At 38.7% G+C, this 26,348-nt stretch overlaps 1 protein-coding gene across 3 annotated transcripts in view; it reads right to left on the reverse strand.

Moving 5' to 3' along the window:
- il1rapl2 (interleukin 1 receptor accessory protein-like 2) overlaps nt 1-26,348 on the reverse strand; it is a 446,491-nt gene that overhangs the window by 358,199 nt on the left and 61,944 nt on the right. For all 3 annotated transcript variants that reach the window (XM_069170885.1, XM_069170884.1, XM_069170886.1), the window contains one exon: nt 15,960-16,068. In XM_069170885.1, the coding sequence (XP_069026986.1) occupies nt 15,960-16,068 (109 nt within the window). Of the gene's footprint in view, nt 1-15,959; nt 16,069-26,348 lie in introns of those variants that run through there.

Consider the following 26,348-nt stretch of genomic DNA (forward strand, 5'->3'; position numbering starts at 1 on the left):
GCCCACTCTTTATCAGTTAAACGACCTGGACCGCGACCCACAGTCCAAGTCCGTGGGTCTGCTCCTGCGTGATAAAAGTATTATTAGCATGTTTCACATGGCAGCTGACTGCTTGCTAACCACTTTCATTTTCCTTCCTCTCTTTTTACTAACCCACACGCCTACACATTTACATTTACACACACATATTCACTTACAATACAGATTGTGTTTTAGTAAAGTTCAGTATTAAGGGCTACAGTTTTGGCTATTTCTACTGGATATAGTTCAGCCTTGCTTTATGCTGTTACGTTGCTAAGGACGCCATTGTGTTAATTTAGCTCCACACATGGTTAAATCCACCATTTTCAACGTAAACCATCTTAACTTTTTTTTATTTTTGCTTGAGTATATTTCTTTAACTTAGTTGTTTTTGACTATAGATTAGAGGGGTTCATTGGTTAAGATTAATGTGATTATTGATGAATATTTCTACTAATAGTAGATTTGTTGATAGTAATATTGATTGTGGATTGATGTTACTGTTATCAATGAAGTTCTGAACCCAGAGTAATATTGATCATGAATTTATTTTCTAATGTTAAGATACTCTGATAAGCAGTACATTTTGTGTTAGATTGTGAGGTCAGTGCTAAAATGAATACCTTCTCCATTCACTGCATAATTGTTAATGTCTCAAAGGTATTGGCGCTTGTATATGAACACTCCTTTGAGATAGTATTTATCTTTTAGTTATTGGTCCTTGATGTACCTTGATTATTAATAATTTAATTCATATTAATAGTTAATATTAATATTTATACCTGATGACAGATTGACAGATTAAGTAGAAAAACTGAAAAAAAGATGAGAGGACAGAAGGAGGACACTGCAGAAACTATAGAGACAGGAAAGGGATAGAGGTGCATTAGGGGGGAACCAGAGACAGAGACAGATATAGTTTGAAAAGAAATCTACAGCAGACCTGAAAACTTGTTGGCTGAGCAGACTCAGTCAATAACATGAAGTAGTAGTGTGGATTTGGAATTGAACCTCAATGGCTGAATATTTATGGGTGCAAACTGTATTTCTTACGTGCTTCCTGAACTATATATAAAATTGTACTGACAACAATCACACCTTTAATTGCCTCCTGGTTACTATCGTAATATTACATTGCATCCTGTTCGCACCAGAATTATGCTGCAGAATGATGCTCTATTCTCAAATGTATAAAAAAACAAAAACAGAACCAACCAATCTAATGTTCTGTTGTGTTAAACAAATAGTTTCAGTGTTTTGGGAAATACTCTCATCTGCTTTATTGAGTTACGTGAGATGACCAAGTGCAAGTTCAAAATTCCTAAATATCTCCTTTAGTTATTGCATTGGAAAATGATATTGGGTCTGGTAAATTGTATTTATATTTTCCTTTATCAACATGCCATGTCAATTTACAATTGAGTTTTTCATACTTTATTAGCTAGGTCACGTGTTTGATGTAGTTTGTTTGTTTCTTTCATTTTCAGGCCCTGCAACAGAAGCTTTTCCTCAGTGAATATAATTGTTCAGGAAAACAGTGAATACAATACCAGTTCTATGGGCCTGGTAAGAGAAGATAACACTTGGTTATCAGGTGGAAGATGAATTGCCCAACATAGAAAAGGGTGCAGTGAGATGTGTAATATTTAGAGGAAGTCAATATTTACAGAGTTCAATTTTCAAATGAGTTGATCTTATTTTTTCTAGACATAAGTTTCTGAAGAAATGTGATTTAAACTTGATGATGTTAAATTAAATTACAGGACCTAATGCAGTTTCCCCACTATTCCTATCACTTTAGGGCAAGTTCGGACCGAAGATTCGTAATGAGATGATTTGAAACTTGCAACTAACTTGCAACTGACCTGTCAGCAACATTCTGAAACCTGCCAGTGAAAACCAAAGCACCTTAACAAGTAACATCTCCAAGGCAACAACTCTGTACTTTCATCTCAGCTGCCTGTTTTTCAGGCTTTTTCATAGCTGGACATAAGTTGCTTATTTAGTAGTAATGGAACAGGAAAATACACACCAAAAAAAAAGGTTGAGTATTTGGATCTGCCCATTGGTTCTTTGACAGAATACTCAAGAGGCTTTTTCAAGTTTATGCCATGAACATGAGACATGAAATCTCCTATTTTTACTGAAGCAGGATCGCTGTTTTGAGGAGTAGGTGTCATCTTTAACAAGCAGAGAAATTGCAAACTACTGTGCCTTACATTCTAAAACTGGCTACTAGTGACTTGACGAGCAGAGTCGCAGGCAACATCATTAATTGGTTTGAGTCTAGATGAAATGAGCCAGTTCACACTGCTGTAACTTTCCCCTGCAATGTTCTAAAACAGTTTACTATGGAAGCAAATCTTTGGTCTGAGCTGGGCTACTATTTACAGTGTATGACAGAAAATCATAAAGTAGCGACTACTTATGGCAGTTACTAAAAGTTGCTGATGTTTCGGTAGTTAAACCTACATGTAATAGTTAAATCACAGCAACCTGAAGTGCATGTACCCACAAACTCAGTGACGGGACCATTGTAGCTGTTGTGAGCTGTAAACACACAGAAAGGCACAGCTGAATGCTGAGTAGAGAAGTGTCGGATGGATGTCTTCCGAGGACAAACCACTTGTGTTAATTAGTTGTGCTGGAGAGACACATTAGTAAGGAGTGCCGTGATAAACAGTGAAAATATTATCATGCTGAATGGTATTAAAGGCACACAGTCATATAATTATATTATGGCATTACGTGTATCTATTTATCATATTTGCAGTTACTTTCCATCACTTCACTAGTGGTAACTGGTTAAGTTTACCAGTAGTAACTGGTAAAGTTAATTGTAATTATTTTTACATCATTGCTTTGTTTCCACCACTTTAATGTTGTCTGTTGTGTTCACATTAAAAAAAAAAACAAGGATACCCAGTAATATAAAATCTAGCTCTGGTTGTGCTTAATATCAAGTTTTCATGAAAGCCTTTTGTATTATTTTCAACAGTTACATAAATCCTTCTTTACCACAGCGCAATACCATATTCTACAAGCTCAGATCTCATTTACGTCCCATTTGCAGTCCTCGTTTAAGGTGTCTCGTATTCAAATGAAGACGATTACATTTCATCACATACTTTACACTTACAAGATGTGGTCTGAAGTTTACATAGACTCATTATGAACCCGAATGTCATGGCAATATTGTGATATCAATGATTTCTTTGACCTGTTCTTTTTCTGGATTTTCAAAAGTCAACACATGCAAGGTCAAAAATGTACATACAGCACACCCACTATTTGGTTAAATGATAGTAAACTTTATTTGTATAGCACTTTTTCTACAAGAAAAGCAGCTCCAAAGGTCTTATCAGCAAGAAAGAAATGTATTTTTCCCTGAAATGTTCTAAAATAGTTTACTATAGAAGGAAACCTTTGGTCCGAGCTGGCCACACAGAAAGGCACAGCTGGACGCTGAGTAGAATGGAGTCAGATGGATGTCTTCCTGCTTCCTTTAAATCTGCCTTTGATGTCTTGCATTTGGGTTTTATCTGCCCCCAATATTAAACATCGGTTGGTTATTCAAGTCATCGAAATCATTGAAAGCACAATATTCCCATGATATTCATGTCCATGACAAGTCTGCAAACTTTTGACCACAACTGTATACTCATCTTCCTTGTCTACATTACAAATGTGATTGCATCTGTCTTGGTTTCCTCTGGGGTCAGCCCTTCTCCATATGAGGTGGTAATGGTAAAAAAAAAACAAAAAAAAACACCAAATTAGGAATCATTTTAGCACTTTAGAACTAACTTCTGCAGACAGACTATGGGTTTAGTTACACGAGAGGTTCGACACCTCTGAACCCTGTGAAACAACTCATTTTCGTAGAGTTTAACAGAACTCGAGAGACTTTGACAATATCTAGAGAAGGCCACCACATTATATCATATCCAGAAAACATCCAAGCCTCATTGGCAGTTCAAAAGGAAAATGAGCAGCTACAGTTCATTTTTGCTGCTTATTAGTCTTACTTTTAGAGTGAGCAGACAGTAGAGCTCTAATGTAATTTCTTTCCATTTAATTGTCCGCAAACACACTAAAATCTAGACTTTAAAACCTTTATTCTACTGGTCCTCACTGCAAAAAGACCAATGACTCATTACATTTGACAATATTTCAGCTGGTTAGTGAATATTTACACGCCCAAATGTTTGAAAACAGCACACTGAGACTACCTCACAAAAACAACTGAGCAAATACATCATTATGTAACTTATTTGCAAATCTGACATGTCCTTACTTCACCACTCTGAATCCAAGGAAAACCAAAATGATCTCTGACTCTCTGCTATAGTACAATATAAGGTAATAAATGTAGAATATCTTGCATTCCCTGCTCTATTACTCTTGTTCTCTATTGCTTTTTGCATTCCCCATAATGGTGAATAAGTCATTTTTCTTTTTGCCCTCAGCATGATGAGCAACACAAAGAGCAGTGGCAATAAAACTCCCATTGCTGCTAAAAAGTCATACTGGATCTTCAGTACAGGATGCTATTATGTGCCTTGGCACTTTCTACAATATCGTTAGTTTTCTATTTAATTTGTTCAGTGTTCTTATATGTATAAGGAGTTTAAAGGCTGTTTTCTAAATGGATTTTGGTCCATGCTGCTCTTTTCCAGAAAGTAAGTATCTCCCTAATGAATTAACAATTAACTTCAAAGACAAGAAAAGTGTTGTGCTGAAATAGGATTTTTCTGGCTCCCCAAAAGTTGTTTTGAATAGTTCTAACTGATCCTTTGCACTTTACAAAGGATTTATTAACCATTAATAAAGTCATTCAACACAGCTTGTAAACCCTTTAAATACGGTATGGTGGCATATCTGACAGTGGCTCCATTATTAGTTTGATATTTAGCTTAATGTAGGCTTTTCTGGCAAAGTCAATATTAAGCGAAGTCAGTGTTTCACAGAGTCCGACATTCATGTTCATTGTGCAGCAAAGTCGATCACAGCCAAGTGTGAAAACCAAGTGTGTCAACATTTTACCGTGGTTAAATTTGTCTGCATCAGAAGTTCAGAATCTGCTCAACTTCAGATGCTTTGTATTGCTAAATCAGCTGCAGTGTACAGTTAAAGAGAGACTGTGTGTGTGTGTGTGTGTGTGTGTGTGTGTGTGTGTGTGTGTGTGTGTGTGTGTGTGTGTGTGTGTGTGTGTGTGTGTGTGTGTGTGTGTGTGTGTGTGTTTGCCTGCATGGGTGTTTTGTCCCATTTTGCCTCACTTAATAGCACTCAGCGCAGTGGGGACACTCATTGACATAATTCATTCCCTAGCTCCTTACCCTAACCTTAACCCTTACATTTAAAAGCCTAACCGTAACCCTTAAAACTAACCTTCATCTGACTCTTTACCCAAAGATAAGTCTTACCATTTAAAAAGCAGGCTCTACCTGTATGTAGCTAAATTTTTGTCCCCACGGGGATGTCCACATGGGTTAGTAGGCATTCAGGTTATAGTCCCCACCAGGATATAAAAACAAGCCATTCCCCAAAACCATACACACACATCAAAACATCTGTATGTTCATCATACATCTGTATCATGTGGAGACCAGCCACATAATGGTTTTCGATAAAGCTGAAAGGACAGAAGGAAAGAAATAAGAGAGATACAAGTCAAAAATGAAGGGGAACACAGGGAGTACAAATGATATAAAGGACTTTTGGCACAGTATTTTGTACTGTAAATGAAAGAGAAATGCATCCACTGTAAATCCTAAATGAGGAAGACACACATGTTTTGCTGCATTTTTTTGTCTCCCCCTATGTCTCCTGTTGAATCAGACCAGTAGATATCAAGAGAGGGATGTCTGCATTACATTTCTGCTTGCTGTCTTGGTTCATCTTTTGTTCATGTCTGAAGCAACAAAACTGTTAAGATCTGGCTATGACAACCTAAAGAGAAGGATAAGAAAATTTTGCTGAGTTGTTATTTTTGTGGAAAGTTAATAACAGACTCAAAATTTTTGATGCAATTCATTTATTAACATGACAAAAGCAGTGAGGTTTTGATCACATTGCTGTTCATCTTTGTTGCTAATAAGGAATTTCATCGGGAGCTTTGAGTGTGTGTAATTTACTTATACTCACTCCTTAACATTCTCCCAGCCACTGATTTCAATATACTTGTTGTTAATTTTGACATTTGATTAATGATAAAATAGCAAACAATTCTATGAGTTAATTGATGCATATTTCCAATGCATCACTTGATATGCCTACCTCGACACCCCGAAAAAACTTTTCCTATACTAGGGAGGGGTTATCATAGTACCAGGGGAAGAGTCATCATTTTAGTTACCTCTTACTAAGCCATATGTGATTAAGAGACAGAAACTACCGGTTTCCTCCTGTGTAAAGTTTGATTGGCAGTGTTGGTCAGCTTCTTCTTCAGCCACAACCAAATTGACAATACACTGCACCACAGCCGTTTTAAAAGGGGCGAGAGGTGCTGATATTATTGGCAATGGTTGCAGTCAACTGTGACACACCATCTAATTATCTGTTCCTGCTACTTTACCACTGTGCCATGCTGCACTACAGATCTGGTCATTTGTGTTCACCAAATTATCCAAAAGTTGGCAACACCTACATGCGCTCATCTACATTCCTAAAAAAAGAGTAATTTAGGTGATTGAGTAAAGATGTCAACTTGAAGTCTCATTTTTATCCACTAGCATTTCCCATGTTAAATTCACTGCATTATACAAACTCTACATTTCCTGTATCAATTTCAAAGCCCTCTGTCATTTCAGTATGTAAAAACCTTTAATTTCTTAACAACTCTTTTACTAGGAACTTTTTCTGACTATAATTGTATAATTACACTTTAAATGAGTAATCCAGATAAACCGTGGAAATTAGCATGATTATATTGTTGACTTTATTAAATTAACAAATACAAACAACCATCCATCCATTATCTATACCCCCTTTTTCCTGAACAGGGTCACGGGGGGGCTGGAGCCTATCCCAGCTCATATTGGGCGAAGGCAGAGTAAACCCTGGACAGACCGCCAGTCCATCACAGGGCCACATAGAGACAGACGGAAACAAAGACCATTCACGCTCTCATTCACACCTAAGGGAAATTTGTACAACCACCAATTAACCTGAGACGCATGTCTTTGGATGGTGGGAGGAAGCCGGAGTACCCGGAGAGAACCCACGCAGGCACAGGAAGAACATGCAAACTCTGCACAGAAAGGCCCAGGCCCGGATTCGAGACGGCAATGCTAACCACTGCACCACCATGCCGCAATACAAACAACCATATTTATATAAATATACATTATTGACTATTGTATGTGAACTTGCCACCGGAAGGACCAGGGCATACACACTCTCAGAAACAGCAACAACTTAATTGTGCACAAGCCCATGTGCACACTTGTCACTGCTGTGTTCCGGTACTTCAACAAAGAGCTCTGCACCCCTATTCATGTATGTATAAATGTGGTGATGTGGGCGACTGTGCAGCTGTGTGTGTGTGTGTGTGTGTGTGTGTGTGTGTGTGTGTGTGTGTGTGTGTGTGTGTGTGTGTGTGTGTGTGTGTGTGTGTGTGTGCGTGCGTGTGCGTGTGTGTGTTTGCTGCTTGGGTGTAAACACGCAAAAGTGTTAAAACTGTGAGTGTGATTCTGCCTGAATGTGGCCAGAATGTATGAATGTGTGTGTGTGTATGGATATGCACATATGAGCCTGTATGACTTGCAGGCATTATTTCCAGCCCTGTCATGCCTGTGTAGCAACTGTCGAGCTCATTAGCACGTTCATAAAATGGGCTAATCTAAGAAACAGTTCTGCCTTTGTGTAAATGTAGTTACTTAACACAATTAGCTGTAATGGCATTTTTCCTTCACTCAGTCTACTGTGCTACAGTTTGGAAATGGAAGTACACATGAGAAAAGAATCATTTAACAACAGACTGGTGAAAAAATAAGGTCACTGAATGGTTTGATGAATATAAAAATGAATCATACATACTCCAAAGCCATGCTAAAATGAGGTTAGTGAAAAATAATATTAGATTAGAGTATGAATAAGAAATAGAAAATAATTCTCAAATTTGAAGTAAAATAAACATATAAACAATTTTTCTGATATATAAAACTTCCAAACGTTCATGTAATACAGTTACAAATCAAAAAATACAATAAATTAAGCATTTAACAATAAAAATGTTTTTTTTAAAAAACAGTAGTAAAAAAAAATATTTGAGATATTAGATGCACAAGAGTCCTTAAAAATGCTTACAGTATAGCCTTGGCTCTATAATAATGTGTGATGACAGTCATAAACTTTCTTTAATGCAAATTTAGTAATTGTTGACATATACAATACATATGTTCTCATTTGTTCTGACTGCAACATAAGATGAATGTATATTTTTGTGGACTAGGTGCTTTTAGCCCCCAAATCAGTCTTAGTGCCTCTTCAAATAGAGGTTTGAAGATGTGCATCAGCATTAAGCCAAACTTTTCAAACTGAGAAGAGCTGTGAGAGCAAAACTTTTACCATAAGATTTATCAGAATAGATAAATAAATAAATTGTAAAATCAGATACTGACCAAGCAGCAACCCCGTGATGTCACCTGTTGGTTTGTGAACTGCATTTTTGAAACTTGGAGTTTGGCATTTCAGCCGTCAACATCTTGTGCTTGAGCTTGAACTGTCCACTGGGAAGGAGCAAGCAGTGGATCAGATCTGACTCAGAACCCGAGGACACTGCACCTGCTCAGGTGGAGCAGAAATGTGACTGCCTAATGTGACAGTCCCTAAACATACTGTACTTTGAGGCCTAATATTTTAATAATTATGGAATTGTTTTCAGAACCACAAGAACATTTACCTCAAGAAAAGTCAGGGCTGATGAGGAAATCTCACATAGTTTCCCTTAACCTTGCTTCTATTAATGGGCACAAGTAGTTTTCCACAGTACATTTCCAACTTTGGAAGTCAGAAGAACCGAAAAACATGCACTTGCCTAAGTGGAGAGTAATGAGTGAAAATGAGAATGAATGAAAATGTGAAATATATCAGTCTCTACACAGAGAAAAATTCATGGTGTCAATTTTTTTGCGTTCATTATTGTTAATACTACACTCTGTAAAGGTTAACAACTATATAATTTTAACTTTTAGTTTAATCTGCATGATATTCTGTAAGTGCTGGGTTGCTAGAGACCTCAAGTTTGTAATAGTGTTGGTTTCCCCCCCATAATTACTCCATTTTCTCTTACCTCACTTTCTAATTACAGAACTCTCCCAGCACAGAGATATGAACCACACACTCCCTCATGTTCTATCTGCAGCTACATGTATATTTGATGCTGTTGCTTGCTTGCTTACTACAAGTTGTAATATGTGTTCTTCATAAAGCATCTTCCTGTCTGAGTTGCTGAAATGGATGGCCAACATGTTTTTGCACTCTTGGCTTGAAAAAAAGATGTACATCAAGTCCATCATGTACTTTTCTGTCTGTATAATGTCAGTATAAAAAAATCTTATAACACTGACAGCAGAGTTGAGCAGGGTTAATATTTTTCAGCAAATATAAATCAGCAACAACAACAGTGACATCCCCCATTGATTTGTAAACTGACGTTTTGAAGCCTGGAGACCATTTGCACATTTGTGTCTTTGTTCCCAATTTTTTGTTAAACTCTGGATCTTCAAAATACTTTCAGAAAGCCCATAGCAATAAAGCAATAAGACAGGTGAGTTGTTTTAAATTGCATTTGCGTTTCAAGAGGGGCAGAACATCGCTGTCCAAGACCGAAGAAGGCACGTCAGGTCAGGAGCGCAAACAGGTGGTTTGGACATTGAATATGTCTCCCAGGGTCCCAAGGACCATCAGTGACGAGTTCTGTGATGTTTTGAGACGTTTTAGGGAAAACATTCAGCCCAAACGAATTCAAAAGTGGAGCGATGACACTTGGATTCTCCAACATGACAACATGCAAATGTCTGGATTTGGCTGCCTGTGACTTCCTTCTATTCCTTAAAAGTTGGACAAAAATGTGATGTGCACACTCTGCACAAGTTTCAAATCCAGTGAAATACCAGTACCAGTACCAGTGGTCAGGAAAAGGCATGCAACACAGGTGCTGATGTTGATCAAGCGATGTAATGTACTATACTTACTTGACCATGTATTACATGCATGTCCATGTGTATTACTGTGCTGCGCTCATTTCATTTGTCTCAGAAGCTTCTGATCGCACCTCGTACAGTACACACCTGACCTCCGAAAGGTAATCGAAGATTTCCTTAAAGGTCTCCGACGGTATTATATTGCAATTGTATTGTTTCATATTTATTATCTGTATCTAGATCTGTATAAAAATCACTTCAAAGTGCCTGATTGTATGCCACCACCCTGCCCTCTATTTTGTCTCATCACTATTAGTCCCCTTTTACTGCAGCAGGTGGTGCATCAAAGCAATGCAGCGCAGCAGGGGGAGACTGACACAAGGAAATGGTAGTTCCTGTCCATATGGTGTCCAGCCATACACTCACACACAAGCAGTGAGAGAGAAAAGATCTAACAGCATATCTTTGGCCGACTGTAGCACTCGCCCACGTAAATGTCCGCTTGGCTCTGCTCTGATCACATAATTGCTCTGTGCACACCTCTCCCACACACAGACATGCAAGCAGAGCGCAAATCCAGAGAGCATACACTGAAGCACACTTGGGGAGTTCACACACACACACACACACACACACACACACATCCTCTTTAAAACCTGGTTATATGAAGCACCCACACGCACACACAGTTACTGTTCAATATGGCAAGAAGCTGACCGCTTCACGCATGCAGGTAGGCCTGTGAGCACACGCGCACACATACGCAGCAAATACCAAACAAAAACTCCCACCAGCTAACCCACACACAGTCAGCATGTTGAACAGCGGGTGTGCCAGAGACACAGACATGCAGACAGAAAGAGGTGAGAAGACGAATAAATGACATTGAGTGAACACTCACCAAGTTTTACTCTCACAAAAGAACAAATTCAACAATTATTTTGTTGCATTTGTTTTGCTTTGCTTTACTTTTGCTTCGGATTAAAAATGATTCAGTTTTGCATTCCACATCTCTGTAGCCTAGATGTTCTGCCATACAATACCCATGGGAACGATTTTATGTGGGTGTCAGGCTGACCTGGAAGACATTTCGGCAAATATCTCCTTCACCACATCAATGAATTGCTGGCAGCTGCAGGGGTGCTAGATCTTCTGTAGATGACCCTGACCTTTGATCTCCTTGTAGAGAACATCAGTGGAGGGCAGGATTTCCCTACAAGCAGGAATCTCATTACTGGTTCAGTTCTGTCCATTGTTACATTGTATATCTCACTCCTCTAATTTCCTTTGAGATTCATCACATTAAACTACAATTTAGGCAAAACTGACAAGATTAAATGTCTTTGAAAAGTCATTAATGGATAGTAGCAATCTTTAGTTATTATTCATTCAAGTTTGACATCTTAGTAAGTCTGCTGATTTGATATCATGTTCAAAGTTAGTTGCAAAATTAACCTTCCAGCATAAATTTGAAATTCACAAGTTAACACTTGTTAACACCAAACACTCTTGCTGCCAATTAGTCCAGGTGGTTCATCACGCTGTTGCATTGAACATTTGGACCAGCAAACAAGGTTTAATATCACAAAAGTTTTGTGTTTCTAAGATGTCCCACGAGCCCTTTAAAAAGACTTTAAAAGTGTGTTACATGTATGTCACTTTTATGAAATGTATAGGTTGAGTGGGAATGGACTTGTGAGGCCAGCAGGAAAAACCTAATTTCCACCGAGACCACATTTGCGTCACGTTTCGGCTGCAACACAGCTAATGGAGCTGATTGCAACCATTCTGGACAATTCCTGTCATTCCACCAGACATGCCAAAGTGCATTTCAGAAGAGTCCCCGGAGTGGCTGTTCACTCTCCTCCGCTAAAAAAATGCGACAAGTCTGCTTTTGATAGAAGCTGCATCCAGCAGGAAGGCCAACACAGGAACAGCATGGAGAATCAGTTTAAAGTATATTCACAACATTAAAACTGCAAGCAGTGATACACAGGCCCTCACACGCTGCGCGTCGGCTCCCCGAAGCCGGCTCCCCGACATGCAGCGCGCGAGGGACCGCATATCCCCGCTTAAAGTTGCTTTATTTGTCTCGTTTCCTGTCTCCAGCAGGGGGTGCTACGACTATGACGGAATATTACTGTCAGGTGTCTTCAGGGCGTGACTGCTATCAAAGATGGAATGTTTGAGGAAGATCGGAATATGTACATAAAAGTTACAGTCACTTGTAGTTTCATGTCGAGACGCTCAAAATGGCCGTCAAGCCACGGGCACACTGATTGACGAAAACAAATTCATGATAACAAGAGACTTTTCGGTACAACTCGGCGTGATACACATATCCAACAAATTTGGTGCATGTAGCTGAAACTAGGTGCCAGGGCTGCAGTTTAGGGGTTGCTGGCAAGCCGTTTGGCCACGCCCACTCGTAAAACACATATCAGATTGTGGCGGGTTGTGGTGGCAGGGCGTTTGCTCAGCTGCAGGAGGAACTGAATCACATCCCTGATTGTCCCTCTCTAATCCACATAAAAAGCCAAGCAGGTCACCAGACCAGGAGCTACAGAGGACACATAGAGCAGCACGGTGGCTGCTGGACAAACGCGCACACAGCAACTGTGTGGTATTTATTGTGTATTTGTATTTGGTGGAATAAAACACCGTGGAAACCTTACATCGGCTGCCTGTTGTCGTTCATGCTGGAAGAACCCACTAGTGATACCAAGATGCCTGTCACAGATGTATCGTCTCACCACGCCGGATGTATGTGACACGTTTCGTGAGGTTTCAAGCATCCTTTGACCTTAAACATCAACTTCCTGTGTCACGGCGAGACATTAAACTTTGCCGCATCGCCACGGAGACACCCATTGACAAAGTCGAATGAATGTCTCAATATATCATCAACCACATGTTTAAGCTATTCTGATCCCGACTTTAGGTTCATGTGATCAACCAGGTCGACGTAGCATGTAAAATTATGAAAAGTGTAATTTTCAGTTGCCACCATGGGGTGCTATGAGTATGAGTGAATATTACCACACAGGTGTCTTCAGGGCGGGGCTGTTATCATATCTGTGATGTTTGGAGAAGGTCGGTCCATTTACATAAGATTTAAAGCAACTTGTAATTTCATGGCAAGACCCTCAAAATGGCTGCCAAGTGACAGGCACATGAATCGACAAAACCTAATTATTTCAATAACTTTTAATCCCAAACATGTTAACTGTGCACGGAAAAAATGTCAAGTCGGTCCGACAAAATCCCTAGGAGTTCGTACAACATGTGCGAATCACCAAAAATGGCAACTAAATTCAAAATGGCGGACTTCCTGTCGAGGTGACGTAATGGTGCATTGCAACTTTTTTGTATGTCTAGGTGTGATACACATGTAGGTAAATAGTAAATGGGGCATCTTTTTAGGGGGAGCTAGCAAGCCATTTAGCCACGCCCACTCGCAACTCCACTAGAATACAACATTTTTCACCAGGAGAGATGTGTGTAAAAACTTTCATGAGTTTTTTAATATGATAAAGCCTCCAAAAATGCAGTTCTTTATGGAGAAAAATAAGGAACGAAAAGAATAATAATTTTATGAATAACAATAGGGCTTTCACACCTTTGGTGCTCGGGCCCTAATTTTACGAATAACAATAGGGCTTTCGCACCATCGGTGCTCGGGCCCTAAAAACACATGTACAGACTTCCAATCGTATATCACATCACTAGTAGGTGAACAAATGTATTTGTCTACTGCTAACAGGCACTGTCTGTGAAATAGTTATAAAATAATTATAAGGATGAATGTATTAATGACTAACTCAGCCAACTGAATCAACTTTGTATTTAGGCTACAGCCCAACAACGTAGGAAATAAAACCAATAAACACAATTAAAACAGACAAAAGGAGACCATATAATAACGTAACATACTTTTCCTAGAAGTACAAAAATCTCAGACAAATGACCAAAGAGAGTAATTTTGTTGACTAAATACCTTGATTCTGAAATGCTCACAGTGGGGTATAAATGAGTGTAGAGGATGCAACAATTGGAATATATCCAAGGTGTTCCCATTTGTTAAAGTCATACAAAACCAAAGTATACATGCATCCTTTCTTCCTTTTCCAGAGGGTTATTTGCTGGACTATGTCTTGTTCAAGAATGGTAACTTCTTTGAGTCTCTGCTGGTTGGCTGATGACTGATTTCTGATAGCTAGACAGAGCCAGTCCTACAGTTGTCCCTTGTTTCCTGTCTTAATCCTCAACTAAACATAATCTGAAACTGGCTCCAGCAACAGATTTACCATGCAGACATGACAAGTGGTATCAGTCTTTTCATGACTTCTAAAATTCGGAAATATTCCGTTAAAACTCAAAAGTTCTCCTTCCAGTCCCTGCGTGTGGCTTCATCAGATTTCAATCACAATGATTATAAAAAAAAAAAAAAACTGTTGTCAGATTTAAATGTTTCTAAATCCTAATTGGTTTGGCCAAATATGTGGCATCAACTTTTTCCAATTGAATTCCACCCACTTTAGTGTGAAGAGCACAACAAACAACATAAACACAAAACTAATTTAAATTAACAAAAAACATACACTCCATCTTGGAAAATAGAGTGTTCATGCAGGATTCCATCACGCATAGCAAGAATAAACAAACTTCAACTTTGTTATTCTTGCGGTTGCTCGGTAAAGCAAAGTAATGTCATTTTTAGATGCTGAGTGTGTGTAATTACAAAAAAAAACACTAAAGGATTATTATGGTTGCCCTCCAATTCCCTTGATTAAACCGCCAGGACCAACACTCACTTATACAAGCTGAATTGTGAGACAGGATTACATTACAGGAGGATCAATTCTAACTGAATTGTTATAATTAGATGACCTGAGTTTGCTCAAAATTGCCAAGTAATTTTCTGTGTTTTTATCACATTCAGGACTTGGCAGGGGTGCATAACATAGAGATTCTGTTTATAATATTTATAATTTCAGAACCACCGCCTGTAAAACTGTAAATCAAATATTCTGTTCAAACAAAAAGACAGCTTAAAAATTAAATACAGTGCTAAGCAGAGAATGTATAGCTCATCTGTACCACACACTTAACTCACCATACAGTATCACACAAAGCATTATTGAGACCGAGTGCCATTCATCAATAGCCCAATCCAACTCTCTATGTCAAGCCTATCAGCGAGCCACAACAAATCGATTGTGAATAAAAGACCATCAGCAGATCTGTCATCAGCTGGCCTGCTGATACACAAATAAGCACAGCAGCAGCAACAGTGACAGCAGCAGTCAGAGCAGGCTGATCATTACACACCCTCAGAAGAAAAAGAGAGGCAAGGAAACGGAGAGAGAGAGCCATCTGAGCTCCAAGATAGAGTTTGGAGAGGGATGCTATCTGAGAAAGGCAGAGGTGGTGATTGCGGAGAAGAAAGAACTGGCTAGAGCAAAGTAACACCACATATCCATTGCAATGACTTAAAAGATGTCAATCCATCAGGGAGGACCGGAGGAGAGAAGATTGCTGGGGTAAAACGAGAGTGAGCATGTATTTGAAAGCAAAAGGGAAAATAAGAGTGAGGAGGAGTAAAATCATAAAAGACAAGAGGTAGCATTATCTAGAGAGGACTGAAGTGAAACAAAAACAAAGGGAAGATCAGTAAGCAACAAAAAGCCCAAAAATAATAAGCTTGGTAACTTTCATGGAGATGAAGGCTCATTTTTAGCAAAACAGATTGCGCCTGGAGACAACAAACACCAAGGCTCTTCATCCTACCTGAATTCCTCTTGGATATGTACTTGACGTCGTCACAGGATCCTGAGGAAAGGAGGAAGATGAGGAAGAGCAGGGATAAAGTCTTCATCTCTCTAGTCTCCACTGGCATCTGGAGGAAACAGGACAGAGTAGGGACAAATGTTAGAGACAACATAGAACAGATCATTCAGATTCTCATTTAAAACAAGCCAGCAGCAGCTGACAATGTTTTGGAGAAATGATGCCACTAAATGACACCAAAAGTTATTGATGTATCATATGGGTGCTTACTGATTGGCCACCTCTTTGGTTAAACAGACCTGCGTTGACTGAGCATGTGAAGCAAACAGTTATGTAAAGAGAAGTCAGACACTATGCACAATATGTGCCCAGAACTTCCGACCGCCTCGGAGCATTTCCATCAACTCAAATCTGGTTCTATTCTGATTTGAAAACCTAAATTTGGACCACTCTAAACCCAAAAAGTTGGTTCCACTTGGGAACCACAAAGGACCAGAGGCACAAAATAAAGAAGACATCATCAGTGAGCATATCTTATTTAGAAGAAAAGAAACAATGGAAAAGGACCTCCAAAACAAACACTAATGATGTTTTAACACCATTAGTCTTGCACATACTACTGTACACGCAATATTGATAAATGGCTCAGGTAATACCATTGGACTGAAGATAATACAATCCTAAGGTGGCAGGTAAACAAGATGTCTGCCATCTTGCACCTACAAATCATCACCATTAATTATCACTTTGCCAATCATGGCCATCTGACCTAATTCGCTCCAAGAGGAGAACAATAAAGCCTCTTTCTCTCATTTGCATTGTGGCTCCAGAAAGTCTCTTGTTAAGCAGGCTCTGAAAAGTCTCTTTTGTTGTCTGTCTTATTTGCAAGTGATTCATTTTGTTTTACTTTCCACATCTAATTGACAACTCCCCTGTGTCCTTATCTTGTGACCTACAACCAACTCAGTATTACCATATGAAAGCAGATACAAAGGAATTGGGGGTGACTGTCAACTGTTTGTCACGTTGCCCTACGGAGGAGATCTGGGAGCACTGCTGAACACCTCTCTTTGAGGGTGCATGTAGTTGCTCCTTCTTGCAAGAATAAATGTCCGATGTGTTTGATTTTGAACCAAGCCTCTGAGTAACTTTTCCAACATAAGGCCATTGAAAAAAAAAAAAAAAAAAAAAAGTATGTACTGTGTTTAAATAATTTTGGTACTCATTAATTTTGGTATAATATCTGCAAAACCACTGTGCTCACCATACAAACGTTGGCCTGCATTACATTGCTCCATTTTACTCAAAGGCGCAGGCCAGGATTTAGGTAATGCCAGTTAGACCTGGTAAAGGGTAATATTTTGCTTATATTTTGAATTTAAATGCTAAATATAGAGAGAGGAACAATAAAAATGACTGTTATGAGTCCTCCATTGGAGTAATACATTGAATGGATGTTACAGTCTGTTTGTATCTATCAGTGTTTTCAAGCTACAAATGAAAAGAAAAAAGATCAGGATAATCCTGCAAATATTGTTGCGTGTGGGCCAATATGCTGTAAAAACTGAAAAAAATTAAGCCCTTTATTACAACTATGGCAGCAAGAAAAGCAAAAAAAATATATTAACATTGCTCTGAAACAGGGTTTTGTTTTTTGTTTTTGTTTTTTTTGGGGGGGGGGAGGGGGTTCAAAAACATCAATTTTTCAACTGATTAAAATCTAAATACTGAAACTAAATTAGATTGGACCACAACCCGTGAATACAAAAGCTGCAAAGGCATGGAAACTCACACACCCTCGCAGATTTTGAGCCAGCCATGTGAAATTCACACTGATAGAACACAATCAGATTTTTTCAAGCATTCTGTGTGCAAACTGTTGTGTATGTGCATTGTTCACACACACAGTAAAAAAAAGGTTAAGATCGAAGATGATTTGCTATGTCAGCAGTCATTTCATTGTATATTGATATGTATGACAATACAAGGGAACTCAAATTCCTGCTCGAGTTCTGCTTAAAATTGTATTTGATTAATATGAAAACTGGAACAGCTGATGATAAAACCAAAGATGGTCTCATTATGTGAGCCACCGCCTTACTTTGAAGAATTGCAAATAAATAATGGGATGGGAATCTAAAAGAATGAAGATGAAAAATGTAGTGCTTTGTTGCTACCACTAATTGGAAATTACTCATCTCAGGCTTTATTTCAAAGCATCCTCCCTGTCATCACTTGTAGTTTTCAAAATTCCAGCATTTGAGTTAGATCCAAAAGGATATTTACTTTTTTTTTTTTTTTACTTTTTTTTTTAACAGAAAAGAAGGGCCAAAGTGTCGATATTGATTTGTTGTTGGTTGTGTGCATCTGTTTGAATTAGCATTGTAATGTATTTAATGCAGTGCAGGTTTGTTGAGCAAAAGTCAAATCCACAAATCACACAAAAAAACAAACAATAAAGCTTCCTCCCTGCAAACATTTTGACACATTTGTCATAACAGGAAGAGCACAGGTGCATCTAATTACACTAATGACAGCTATAGTCGATGAAGTATCCCAATAATTAAGCAAACACACTACCAGAAAACTGCTGCCAAAACACCTGAATGGAATCACCATCATTACAATTACTGGTTGCACCTGTATTGAACAAGTCAAAATGCCTGCTTCTGTGTTATCAAAACCTGTACGGCTTGGTGAAACTAAAGCCTTCCCTTTTTTAGTGCTTTAATAGCTAAAAGACGGACCTGACTTACATTTTCTTTCGTTGCAAATGCAAAGCTGTGCTCCCACTGTTAATTGATATAAATAATTCTCAACGCAGTGTTAATGCAATGTTGTGTTTATAAAAAAACAGCATTTAGTGTTTTGTCCAGAGATCTCAACAGTTAAGTTTACAGTTAACAGTTCTTTTCTTTTCCCTTTTCTTCACATTCATGCTTAGATTTTTAGTAAATTTGCGAGTTTAAAGTCAGCTGAAATTAAATGTGCGTCATTGTACTAAACAGCACTGTTGATAGTTACAGACAAACTTCTTATTGCTTCAAACAATGGGAATGTCTTTATACTTGTCCAGCTAATTTCAGTGCTGAATTTGGCATGAGTGATCACAACATTTCATTAAAGAGATTGAAACACATTATTAGGATTAAAGATACTCCACTAAGGTGCTTAAAATCCTATTCATCAAATCGAATTTAATTTGTCTATGTCAAAAATGACTCGCTGGGAGAAGTTAGTTATGGAGTGCCACAAAGTTTGGTGCTAAGTCTGATAGCAACGACAGCATACATTTCACTGTTATGCAGATGACACCGGATGAAACAAATCAGTTACTCAAGTACTTCTACTTTGGCTCTAAACATCTTAGAAATTATTTATCCAACTGTATAATTAGTCTAGTTGATATTGCCTTAGCCTGTTATTATATACTATATAATAATCTCAGCTAGCTGAGAGCAAAACGACTCTGATATTTCCCCAAAAATTTGTTTTCTGCCTCTTAATAATAAAACTGTAAACATTAATAAAATATGGATTCTATTTTTGACAATGGTTCACTGAACTGAGCAGACTTAGTAGAACATGAAGATGCACACCTGCCTTTTCCTCCCTTCTCAGGTTACAGATAGTTTAAAATCCTCCTCGGAGGAAAACACTTATGTTATACTGTAACTGAAAAGATAAACTGAGATGTTGTTTTCAAGTTAAGCTTGCGAAACAGGCACTTTCTAAAAAGCAACAGGTAATTAGTAACGTGGGAAGTGTTTATGTGTTTTTTCTCGAGAAGTCAAAACATAAGCAGAAGGAGAAGAGAAGAGAAAGGCAAATGGGACTTATCTTTAAGAGCATATATCTTTGAGACACGAGCTCCAAGAAATAGTAGCAGGATACTTGCTCCTTGCCCACAACAAAGAGGTCAGAGTCAGATACAGAACAGATCTGCTGCTGGTGGGGAATCAGTGTCCTGCTAAACGTTCAGCAAGCAAAGCTGATGCCAAACCTTAATTTTATAATTAATTGTACATTTGAGTTGGCTAATCAAAGAGATCATAAGATGCTTAACTTGGGAGGGATCAGTATGTAGTAGCAGATGCCATGCTTTTGATGTATTGTACCAAACATGGTAAAAAAAAAAAAAGAGCTGAATACTTTCACTATACTAACACACTACCACGTAAGCCCTGTAGCATTAGAGATAAAGGGCATGAAGGTTTTTTGATCCACTTTCTGAACCTGTTAGCCTGAAAAACAGAGATGTCTAATGCAACTGCTGAAGGCTGTTTGTGTGTGTGTGTGTGTGTGTGTGTGTGTGTGTGTGTGTGTGTGTGTGTGTGTGTGTGTGTGTGAGAGAGGGAGAGAGAGCGAGAACACCCACCTTGTAATATAAAAATCTGTTTATATGGTATATAAATTGGTATATTAACCAAAAAAGAAAGATATAATGTATATTACAACCACAACCAGACAATTTTTTCTTCACACTTGGTCAACTGCTCAATCATAGCTTAGCAACCATAACTAGACAAAGCAGCATTACTCTAGCAGTTTTCGATTTTGTGTGCTGTTTTGCCTGAATTTTTTTAATTATGTCCACAAATATGTAAGTGAGGTCACAGTGATCTTTGCCCCGCAACATCGAATCAGTTAATCCTTGAGTCAAGTGAATGTTTGCACCACATTTGAAGGAATTAGCTCAATGCATTTCTGAGATATTGCATTCACAAAATGTGAAAGACGTGAGGTCACAGTGACCTCGAGCCCTGACCCACACAATCTAATCAATTCATCTTTGAGTCAAGTTTGAACATCCGTGCCAATTTTTGGACAAAGAGAATGTTTGTGCCGCATTTGAAGAAATCTCTTCAAGCTGTTCTTGAGATATGATGGTCATGAGAGTCGGATGGACCAATGGACAACCAAAACTAATGCCTCTAACTATGGCATCAATGACCTAAAAAAGGTCATTACAACAAGTTAAAAGTCAGGCAGAGACAACATTTTCAACCAACTCACGAAGTCAGCATTCATGAGCTACATAGTTAGAGCTGATAAGATCAGCTATCAAAATGTGTTTAATGCTTGGGTAGATGATGAAGCCCGCTTTTGTTTTGAAATAATTTGGAGTTGGATATTTTCCAGCCTTAATAAAACTGTGTATGCTGCAAAGCTTTGCAGATGGTTCAGGCAATCAAAAGCTAACTCACATAAAACAAGGAAATGTAATTCATTTGATGGAGTATTAGGGCCACATAAAAAAAAAAAGGTGCATGATTCTTTTTTTAATTTTGTATTTCCAGAAGAAAGTCAAAATGTTGAGAATAAAGGTAAGCTTTTAGTATTAATGCCAGACATACCCCATTTATACTTTATTATTGTTATCGAATTCCAACTTAAATCTTGACATTTTAACTTTATTCTCAACGTTAAACCTTTGAGAAAGATAAACAGACAGACAGGCAGAGAAAGCAGGAGCTGTAATGATTTTATCATTCATAATTTCATAACGTAACGCCTCACTTCGACTTGAGGATACTACAAGTCTTTTTACTGCTCACATCACATTAAGCTATCCTTTTACACAGGCTCACTCATAGAGGCTGCAGTCTTCCTCTAACACTCTTATTCTCACACAGGCCCCCTCATCACCAAACACTGAGCTCTCTTTATTCCGTCCTCTCTGTTGCCCCCTCTGAGCTGCCTCACATCCATCACACACACATACACCAAAGTCAGTCTCTCTCCCCTTACACACATGAACCCTGACACACTTGTTAAGACAGCACCAGTGGCTTGTAGATGTTGTAGCTACTATAAATGCAAGCATTTAAACAAATTATACAATATGTAAAAGGAAAACTAGAGTAGGAAGAAAGTGATAAAAAAAAAACAACAACTGGATGTTAGCTTTGAGTTACAGAATATGTGTGGGGTTTTAATACACATACCAAGACAGGGGAGAGAGAGAGAGAGAGAGAGAGAGAGAGAGAGAGCAGCAGCACAGAACAAACACTATTAGAGCATTATAATCCCCCATATCTTTCTTCCTCTCTGTTGCTTTGCTTTTCTGTCTGTCTGTCTATGACAATGATATCCCAACAACACAGCCCAGGGTGATCTAAGCAGAATGTCAGAGTGTGTACAATGCAAAGTGTCGCACATTACATGCATTCACAAAGGTTGGGCTCTGCCTGTGTTTGTGTGTGCGTGCGAGTGTGTGTCAAATCTTCCCATCCTGAGGTCCCAAGAACATAATCTTATCACATGGTGCCTATAGTCTGCATCTGTGGAATGTGAATATTGTGTGCAGAAGCAAGATGGTCAAAATCATGAAAATTTGAAATGGATTAAGTTAAATTTAATAATACTAATTTATTTAATTCATAAACCAGGATGCTTATATTACATTTTAGCAGCCTGTTTTATTCAATTATTCAAGACTAGTGCGGTGTTATCAAATATTTTGTTCAATTCAATTCACTTCAGTGCCAAATCACAGCACAGGCACAATAATCTTACAACATTGCAGAAAGGAAGCTGACGATTCAAACATTCCGACATGAGCAACAGCCCAGACAACAAAACACACACACACACACACACACACACACACACACACACACACACACACACACACACACACACACACACACACACACACACGTTGAAAACTCAAACCACAGCAAGGGATCATTAAAGTTTCTTGAACTCTCTGTGCCATACTCTCTGATCAAGGTCCCTGACATGCATGTATTTAGATTTCAGGAGGAAGCCAGAGCAACTGCAGAAACCCCCGCAAACACAGGAAAACAAACACAGATGCAAACACAGATGCAAATTGTAGTTCAAATCATATTTGTAAACAACACACTAATTATAATAACTGGTTTAATTCAAACACTTGGACAGACATGCAAGAATACCCCCCACTCCCACAGACACACAGACACACACACACACACACACACACACACACACACACACACACACACACACACACACACACACACACACACACACACACACCAAGACTACACCTCACCCCACCACACAGACACACAGATAGCGGGCTATTCTGGTCCCAAATAGACCAGTGTTAAGCCATTAGGCCGCTTCAGCCACACATCCAATATTAAAGACAGCCTCCAGCTCTAGTCTGTCACACTATCTGTCTCTCCCAAACTGCATGAGTCATGCTGTTTTGGTTACAGAGGCATTCTGTGTTTTACATGGAAACAAAAGCTGCCTCCTCATCATTATGAAATATTTCATGTCTGTCCTTTTAATCTCTGCAAGAGGAGGTGTAATTGGTTTCAGTCTGGTGTCATGAACTGTTATTGTCGAGACTATATTACCCTGAGCAATACATTATTTAAAAGTGAAAAACAAAACAGAATATCTCAACAACAAATCACACAAACCAAAATGGAACATATGTTGTATTTATGTAATTTCTTTTAACAAAGTATCTCTTTCAACTGGACAACATGAACTGAAAAGTATGTGTCAAGTATCCATTTCCCCAAAGTGTCCTTGAGCAAAGCAGGGGATTTATGTACTACATAATCTTTAGAGAAGCAATTCCACTGCTGAGCGTGACCCAGAGTTAGAATGAAACTTTGAGGCAGCCCTGGAAACCAGCAAAAAGCAGTGACAACACAAAGGAACAAAAGCTGATGTGCAGATGTGACTCATTTTAAGTTAGAATTTAAAAGCCATTCCCTTTAAAAACAATCCACTCTGACAAAGAGGAACTGTATTTTCAATTCCTCTTCCTTTTGTGTAGGTAAGTACAACTGCACTTCAAAACACTATGTCAACTTCTGTTGTGTTACTGACTAAAAAAAATGTTTTTGCCCTTTTCAATAAGCCTTCAAAGTGTTGGTTTTGTACCGTACACCACTCAAAAATCAACATTAAATATTTGGAAAAATCCATCATGCTATTCAGCTTGTATAACACTGGAAACGTATCCTAGCACTGAGGTTTCACTTTTCAATTTTGTACTTATTAAATACTGAATGCATTCAGTCCAGTCATTATGATGTCATTAGCTAAAATCCCTCAGTTTGATCAGTGTTCTGGTGGTCCTTCCAAGAATATTTCTGTAAATAGTAGCAAATTATGCTGTTCGGGGACATGCCTGGTTTGAATGACATGCCTGGGGTGCAGTCACGTTTCCAGTATAGGTGGGCGAACATAGCGTTTTCAGATTGTCAGTGAGATTCACCTGTCGATCTTCCTCAGCTCATCCAAATATGGTCACTTGTGCCTAAAAAAAACCTGAGACAGCTATGGCCAATATGCCAGACTCAAGGATTCTAAACAGTATTTCACAAACCAGTGGGTTATGTCATGTTCAAACAAATTATGTACTTTTTGAAAAAGTAACAGCCTCACGTAGCACTTCAGAATATCTAGCATCCACTCTGAAAGTGGCAGCTGATGAGCATTGCTTGCAAACATTAGCATAAGCTTGTCACCCACCAAGTATTGTGGCTGTCCAATGCTGGCTGTTTTCAGTAGAAAGTATCTAAAGCCTGCTTGAAAAGTTGCTTGGTAGCGTCAGACACGGATTTGCATGTTTGTGACATCATCAGAATTTCCCTATAATCAAGATGTTTGTTAAAGTGTGAAGGAACATTTAAACAGTGAAGCTAAACTTTAGTGACTACGCATCGAAATTAAAGACTGGTTTATTGCACATTATTGAAGTGGGGTGTTCTGATTTAGTATTAGCTGTTTCTCTTTCAGATGGCCAGCCACAGTGATTAAAAGTGATAAAATGTCAAAGGTTTTCAATCAGCATCCAGTTCATCACTCAATGCTGTTGAGGTCGACATATTAATACCCTCAAAATAAATATAAAAACACACTTTTGCTTTTGCTTCTATTTTTCATTAATTGAAAATCCATGGCAGTGAGCATTTTACCTTTGCCTACATAAATTATTCACCTGATGGATGTGGTACATCAAGATGAAAACCAGCCAGCATCTGATATGACCATCATTTGCCTGATGCAGTGAAACAATTTTTTTGCATAGAATTGATCTGGTTGTTGATGATGGCCTGTGGAATGCTGGTCCACTCCTCTTCAATGGCTGTGTGAATTGTTGGACATTGGCAGGAATTGGGATGTTTTCAGCTTCCAGGAATTTTGTATAGAACCTTGCAACATGGGGCCATGCTGCAACAGGAGGCAACAGCAGTGGGTAAAAGGCACGACCGTCACAATATCTCATTCAAGATGCCATCAATAAAATATGCTGTGTTCACAACATTTACAGTGCATCCGGAAAGTATTCACAGCGCTTCACTTTTTCCACATTTTGTTATGTTACAGCCTTATTCCATAATGGATTAAATTCATTTTTGTCCTCAAAATTCTGCACACTATACACTAAAAAGTTTTTTTTTGAAATTTGTGCAAATCTATTAAAAATAAAAAACAAAAAAAGTCACATGTACATAAGTATTCACAGCCTTTTCCATGACACTTTAAATTGAGCTCAGGTGCATCCTGTTTCCACTGATCATCCTTGAGATGTTTCTATAACTTGATTGGAGTCCACTTGTGGTAAATTCAGTTGGTTGGACATGATTTGGAAAGACACACACGTCTATATAAGGTCCCACAGTGGACAGTGCATGTCAGAGCACAAACCAAGCCATGAAGTCCAAGGAATTGTCTGTAGACCTCCGAGACAGGATTGTATCGAGGCACAGATCTGGGGAAGGGTACAGAAACATTTCTGCAGCATTGAAGGTCCCAATGAGCACAGTGGCCTCCATCATCCATAAATGGAAGAAGTTTGGAACCACCAGGACTCTTCCTAGAGTTGGCTGCCCAGCCAAACTGAGCAATCGGGGGAGAAGGGCCTTAGTCAGGGAGGTGACCAAGAACCCGATGGTCACTCTGACAGAGCTCCAGCATTGCTCTGTGAAGAGAGGAGAACCTTCCAGAAGGACAACCATCTCTGCAGCACTCCACCAAGCAGGCCTGTATGGTAGAGTGGCCAGATAGAATGACAGCCTGCCTGGAGTTTGCCAAAAGGCACCTGAAGGACTCTCAGACCATCAGAAACAAAATTCTCTGGTCTGATGAAACAAAGATTGAACTCTTTGGCCTGAATGCTAAACCAGGCACCGTGATGAGCGGGAAGAAAAATAAATATGTTGTGTTTATGTTTTTATTGACTGTACAATGCCAATTTGTTTTTTGTTGATTGCAGTTTTATCTAAAAACGTAAAGAATCAAAACAAACACCAAAGTGATTTCATAGTAAAACTGAAATAGAATTTTATTTTGACATCAAAATGTGGGGGCCATTGTTGAGCAATTGACAAAACGGATCAAGAATGTCCCTTGTTAATATCGTTTGAGGAT

This window comes from Embiotoca jacksoni, unplaced genomic scaffold (assembly GCF_022577435.1).
Source record: "Embiotoca jacksoni isolate LCO1_2020_lvr unplaced genomic scaffold, fEmbJac1.0.p SCAF_5, whole genome shotgun sequence".
Classification (NCBI taxonomy): Eukaryota; Metazoa; Chordata; class Actinopteri; family Embiotocidae; genus Embiotoca; species Embiotoca jacksoni.